Source organism: Tachyglossus aculeatus, chromosome 11 (assembly GCF_015852505.1).
Source record: "Tachyglossus aculeatus isolate mTacAcu1 chromosome 11, mTacAcu1.pri, whole genome shotgun sequence".
NCBI classification, from domain to species: Eukaryota; Metazoa; Chordata; class Mammalia; order Monotremata; family Tachyglossidae; genus Tachyglossus; species Tachyglossus aculeatus.
In genome coordinates, this window is record NC_052076.1 from 3,838,053 (window position 1) to 3,844,952 (window position 6,900).

The window sequence follows — 6,900 nt, forward strand, 5'->3', positions numbered from 1 at the left end:
AGGACCACCTGGCCCCGGCGATGACCTCTTTGGGGAATGGCAAAGAAAGACTCGGGGATGCACCCAGGACTCATGACTCTCTCCTCGACTCCTCGGAGTGTTTATGACGTGGAAGCAGTTTGGCTAAGTGGAAAGAGCACGGGCTTTGGAGTCAGAGGTCATCGGTTCAAATCCCAGCTCTGCCAATTGTCAGCTGTGTGACTTTGGCCAAGTCACTTCACTTCTCTGGGCCTCAGTTCCCTCTTCTGTAAAATGGGGATTAAGACTGTGAGCCCCCCGAGGGACAGCCTGATCACCTTGTAACCTCCCCAGCGCTTAGAACAGTGCTTTGCACATAGTAAGCGCTTAATGAATGTCATCATTAGCATAGTAAGCGCTTAACAAATGCCATCATTATCACAGTAAGCGCTTAACAAATATCATAGTTATTGCCATAATTGTTATAAATTCCATTTCAGAGGAAGGGAAAGCTTGTAACTGATCATTTATTCTAAGGTGGTTTTATTTTAAGGTATTTTTTAAGCACTTGCTGTGTGCCAAACACTGTTGCAAGCACTGAGGTAGATAGAAGGTAATTAGGCTGGACATAGTCCCTGTCTTGCATCCGGCTCGCACTCCAAGTGATTGTCTCCATCCTCGTGTCTCTCCCCACCTCAATCCATACTTCATGCTGCTGCCCGGATTGTCTTTGTCCAGAATCGCTCTGGGCATGTTACTCCCCTCCTCAAAAATCTCCAGTGGCTCCCAATCAATCTGCACATCAGGCAGAAACTCCTCCCCCTGGGCTTCAAGGCTGTCCATCCCCTCGCCCCCTCCTACTTCACCTCCCTTCTCTCCTTCTCCAGCCCAGCCCGCACCCTCCGTTCCTCTGCCGCTAATCTCCTCACCGTGCCTTGTTCTCGCCTGTCCCGCCATCGATCCCCGGCCCACGTCATCCCCCGGCCTGGAATGCCCTCCCTCTGCCCATCCGCCAAGCTAGCTCTCTTCCTCCCTTCAAGGCCCTACTGAGAGCTCACCTCCTCCAGGAGGCCTTCCCAGACTGAGCCCCTTCCTTCTGCTCCCCCTTGCCCCCTCTCCATCCCCCTCATCTTACCTCCTTCCCTTCCCCACAGCAACTGAATATATGTATATATGTTTGTACATATTTATTACTCTATTTATTTATTTATTTTACTTGTACATATCTATTCTATTTATTTTATTTTGTTAGTATGCTTGGTTTTGTTCTCTGTCTCCCCCTTTTAGACTGTGAGCCCACTCTTGGGTAGGGACTGTCTCTATATGTTGCCAACTTGGACTTCCCAAGAGCTTAGTACAGTGCTCTGCACACAGTACGCGCTCAATAAATGCGATTGATTGATTGATTGATTGATTGATTGTCCGGACAAGGGCTCATGCCACTGGGAAGAACTCACTTTCAATCTAATAGTCCTCCTAGAAGCGATCCAATGCCATGATTATTACAGTAAGCACTTAACAAATATCGTAGTCATTGCCATAATTGTTATACATTCCATTTAAGAGGAAGGGAAAGCTTGTAACTGATCATTTATTCTAAGGTGGTTTTATTTTTAGGTATTTCTTAAGTGCTTTGCTGTGTGCAAAACACTGTTGTAAGCACTGAGTTGGACAGAAGGTAATTAGGCTGGACATAGTCCCTGTCTTGCATCTGGCTCACACTCCAAGTGATTGTCCATTAAAGGACTCATGCCACTGTGAAGAACTCAATTTCAATCTAATAGTCCTCCTAGTAGCGATCCAACCCCGAAAAGACGTTCCTCCTCAAGATTTTCCTGAGGGCATCTCGGACATTTTGATTCCTTAGGCTGTAGATCAGGGGGTTGAGCATGGGGACTGCAGTGGTATAAAACAAGGAGGACACTTTCCCCTCACCCGGAGATTCTCCTGAAGAAGGCTTCAGATATGTGAACCCCCCAGACCCAAAGAAAAGGACGACAGCCATGATGTGGGAACTGCAGGTGCCCAGGGCTTTGACCCTGCCTCGGCCAGAGCCGATGCGCAGGACGCAGGTGAGGATGCGGGTGTAAGAGCTAAGGATGCCCACGCTGGTGACCGCCATGTTGAAACCCCCGCTGGCAAAGACCACCAGTTCATTGATGTCGGTGCGGGAGCAGGAGAGGGCGAGGAGGGGGCGGATGTCACAGAAATAGTGATTGATGACGTTCTTTCGACAGAAGGACAACCTCAGCATACAGGCGGTGTGGACAGCTGCACAAAGAGAGCCTGTGATGTGTACGCCGGCCACCAGCAAGGAGCAGGCCCGAGGGGACATGATGGTGCCGTAAAGCAGAGGGTGGCAGATGGCTACATAGCGGTCGTAGGCCATGACGGTCAGCATGAAGCCGTCGGCGTGGACAAAGGTGAGGAATAAGTAGAGTTGGGCCATGCAGGCCGGATAAGAGATGGAGTTGGTCCCCTCCACAAAGCCTGCCAGCATCTTGGGGGTGATGACGGAGGAGTAGCAGAGATCGATGAAGGACAGGTTGGTGAGGAAGAAGTACATGGGGGTGTGGAGTGGAGCGCTCAGCCTGATTAAGATGATCAGGCCCAGGTTCCCCACCGCCGTGACCACGAAGATGCCCAGGAACAGGAGGAAGAGCGGGAGTTGCAGATCTGGACGCTCCGTCAGCCCCACCAGGATAAACTCCGTCAGCAGAGAGTGGTTCCCCGTGGCCATTCTCCCTTCAGACTGCCCTGTTGGGGTAGGATGGAAGACTTCTGGTTAGAGGGGCCCTCCGCCCTGCTTGGAGGAAGCAGGCGCAGGCTGAGAAATTCTCCTCACCCAAGTGGATCTGTCCCTTCCTCCACAAAGAAGTCCAAGATGCCTCGAATCGGGTGTGTTGGCTGACTGATTGATTAGCAGGAACTGAGAGCTTGGCTCATATCCATCCAAAGAGGATGGAGAAGTCCCTTTCTAGAAGCAGCATGGCTCAGTGGAAAGAGCCCGGGCTTTGGAGTCAGAGGTCATGGGTTCAAATCATGACTCCGCCAACTGTCAGCTGGGTGACTTTGGGCAAGTCACTTCACATCTCTGGGCCTCAGTTACCTCACCTGGAAAATGGGGATTCAAACTGTGAGCCCCCCGTGGGACAACCCGATAACCTTGTAACCTCCCCAGTGCTTAGTACAGTGCTTTGCACATAGTGAGTGCTTAATAAATGCCATCATTATTATTATTATAGATGGGTCACCGTGGGAGGGGACAGAAGATCCTTGTTAAATGGGAGGCGTGATAGAAGGACAGCGTGACCTAATGGAAAGAACCCGGGCCTAAGAGTCAGAGGACCTGGGTTCTAATCCTGCTCCAGCACTTTCCTGTTGTGTGACCTTGGGAAAGTCAGTCAACTTTTCTGTGCCTCAGTTTCCTCAGCTGTAAAATGGGAATTCACTGCCTGGTTTCCCTCCTACTTGAGCTCCATGTGGGACAGGAATTGTGTCCATCCTGGTTAACTGGAAACTACCCCAGTGCTTAGAATAGTGCTTGTCATGTAGTAAGCACTTAACAAACATCATAATAAGGATGGGACTCCCACCCTGCTCAGGAAAGGTAGACCCAAACTACGTGACTACAGACCCAGGTCCGTCTTCTCACTCAAGCCATCAGTGGTGTTAATTGAGAAGCAGCGTGGCTCAGTGGAAAGAGCTCGGACTTTGGAGTCAGAGGTCATGGGTTCGAATCCCTGCTCTGCCAACTGTCAGCTCTGTGACTTTGGGCAAGTCACTTCACTTCTCTGGGACTCAGTTACCTCATCTGTAAAGTGGGGATTAAGACTGTGTTAGCCCCACGTGCAACAACCTGATCATCTGGTAACCTCCCCAGCGCTTAGAACAGTGCTTTGCAGATAGTAAGCGCTTAATAAATGTCATTATTATTGTTATTGTTATTATTCAGCACCTACTGTGTAAAGAGCACTGGCTAAGCACTTGGAGGGTTCAACAGAATAAGAAGACACTATCTCTGCCTTCAAAGAGCTTAGAGTCTACCAGAGGAGACAGGTACAAAATAATTTACAGATAGAAGGTGAGAAAGGAACATTTGATGTGTAGATAACTGAGTGTTTAAATCAGCTTCTCCATCCTCCTCTAGCAGTCCACAGCTCCCTACAGCCCACAGTGAAGACCAGTCACTTCACTGCTCCGTGCCTCAGTTATCCCATCTGTAAAATAATTACGTTATTTTTTAAGCGCTTTCTATGTGCCAAGCACTTTTCTAAACGCTGGGATATATACAAGGTAATCAAGTTGCCCCACATAGGGCTCACACCTTTAACCTCCATTTTGCAGATGAGCTAACTGAGGCACAGAGAAGTTAAGTGACTTCCCCAAGGTCACACAGCAGACAAGTGGTGGAGCCAGGATTAGAACCCACATCCTCTGACTCCCAAGCCCAAGCTCTTTCCACTAAGTCACGAAATTGAGAATTAATTCTGTGAGCCCCATGTGGGACATGGATTGTGTCCACCCTGATAGCTTATATTTACCTTAATCAATCAATCAATCAAATTTATTGAGCACTTACTGTGTGCAGAGCACTGTACTAAGCGCTTGGGAAGTCCAAGTTGGCAACATATAGAGACAGGCCCTACCCAACAGTGGGCTCACAGTCTAGAAGGGGGAGACAGAGAACAAAACCAAACAAACTAACAAAATAAAATAAATAGAATAGAGAGGTGCAAGTAAAATAAATAAATAAATAGAGTAATAAATATGCACAAACATATATACATATATACAGGTGCTGTGGGGAAGGGAAGGAGGTAAGATGGGGGGATGGAGAGGGGGGACGAGGGGGAAAGGAAGGAAGGGGCTCAGTCTGGGAAGGCCTCCTGGAGGAGGTGAGCTCTCAGTAGGGCCTTGAAGGGAGGAAGAGAGCTAGCTTGGCGGATGGGCAGAGGGATTGGGGGCATTCCAGGCCCGGGGGATGACGTGGGCCGGGGGTCAATGGCGGGACAGGCGAGAACAAGGCCTAACGGTGAGGAGATTAGTGGCAGAGAAGCAGAGGGTGTGGGGTGGGCTGGAGAAGGAGAGAAGGGAGGTGAGGTAAGAGGGGGTGAAGTGATGGACAGCCTTGAAGCCCAGGGTGAGGAGTTTCTGCCTGATGTGCACATTGATTGGTAGCCACCGGAGATTTTTGAGGAGGGCAGTAACATGCCTAGAGCGTTTCTGGACAAAGACAATCCAGGCATCAGTATGAAGTATGGATTGAAGTGGGGATAGACATGAGGATGGGATATTAGAGAGAAGGCTGATGCAGTAGTCCAGACGGGATAGGATGAGAGCTTGAACCAGCAGGGTAGCAGTTTGGATGGAGAGGGAAGGGCGGATCTTGGCAATGTTGCAGAGCTGAGACCGGCAGGTTTTGGTGACGGCTTGGGGGTGAGGGGTGAACGAGAGAGCGGAGTCGAGGATGACACGAAGGTTGCAGGCTTGTGAGACGGGAAGGATGGTAGTGCCGTCAACAGAGATGGAAAAGTCAGGGAGAGGGCAGGGTTTGGGAGGGAAGACAAGGAGTTCAGTCTTGGACATGTAGTTCAGTCTTGGACTCAGATCTTAGTATAGTGCCTGGCACATAGTAAGCACTTAAGAAATACCATAAAGAAAAAGAAAAGAAGAGGGATTTCTTTCCCCCACCCCCGGAACTATTAGGGTGTTGACCCTCATCAACGCTGGCCCAGGATCACACCAGACCTGGAGTCCGGTGAGTACCTTGAAGTTCATTCATATTTATTGAGCACTTACTGCATGCAGAGAGCCCTGTATTAAGGACTTGAGAGAGTACAGTGCAACAATAAACAGACATGTCCCCTGCCCATAATGAATTTACAGTCTAGAGGGATAAGGCAGCTCTAGCATTTGAACCCAGGAATTCCTGTTTACAAGTGTTTACAAGTGTTGGCTCACTAGGTGCTCCACTACCTGGCTTAGTTGGCTACCATCTAAGTGGTAAGTGGCGATCATCTAGGTGGAAGTGGCTACCTAAACATCTGCACGATCTCTGCCCCTCTCCCACTCAGACTCTGAGGAGCCAGAATGGGAGTCGGGGATGGAGCTAGCTGGAATCAGGAGATGATGTTTTAGAGACCTCGGCTCCCACTGCTTAAGATTTGGGAGAGGACTTTCCAGAGATGGAATCTCGAGACTCACCCTCCCTCTTCCAGAGGCTGGAGTCGCTGGGGTCCATTTCCTTTCCAAGAAAGCCAATCCCCACTCCCACACGCACGCAGTTGGGATCTGCAATCTCAGCTCTACGATCCTGGAATCAGCCTGAAAATATTGCGTTGGGGGAGTTCCCCAAGGACCACCCGGCCCCGGCGATGACCTCTTTAGGGAATGGCAAAGAAAGACTCGGGGAGGCTCCCAGGACTCATGACTCTCGCCTCGACTCCTTGGAGTGTTTATGATGTGAAAGCAGCCTGGCTCAGTGGAAAGAGCCTGGGCTTTGGAGTCAGAGGTCATGGGTTCAAATCCCGGCTCTGCCAACTGTCAGCTGTGTGACTTTGGGCAAGTCACTTCACTTCTCTGGGCCTCAGTTCCCTCATCTGTAAAATGGGGATTAAGACTGTGAGCCCCCCGAGGGACAACCTGATAACCTTGTAACCTCTCCAGCGCTTAGAACAGTGCTTTGCACATAGTAAGTGCTTAATAAATGCCATTTAAAAAAAAGCCCTGAGCTGGGAGAAATCTGGTCTACCCCAGGGGGACTTCAGTGTCAGTTAGCTCCAGAGCCCCCAGAGTCTCCTCAACCAGAGAGGAAGGGGAGACGACCCTCTCCTCTAGATTGTAGGCTCCTAATGGGCAAAAGAATGTGTCTAATAACTCTGTTGTATTGTAATAATAATAATAATGGTAATTGTTAAGTGCTTATTATTATTATTATTA

The 6,900-nt window shown here is 49.5% G+C and overlaps 1 protein-coding gene across 1 annotated transcript; it reads right to left on the reverse strand.

Annotated features, from left to right (window-relative positions):
* Positions 1-1,747: 1,747 nt before the first annotated feature.
* Positions 1,748-2,704, reverse strand: LOC119934138 (olfactory receptor 151-like). Its single transcript, XM_038753540.1, has one exon. The coding sequence runs from the start codon at positions 2,696-2,698 to the stop codon at positions 1,748-1,750; it is 951 nt and encodes a 316-aa protein (XP_038609468.1). The 5' UTR covers positions 2,699-2,704.
* Between the last annotated feature and the right edge of the window lie 4,196 nt (positions 2,705-6,900).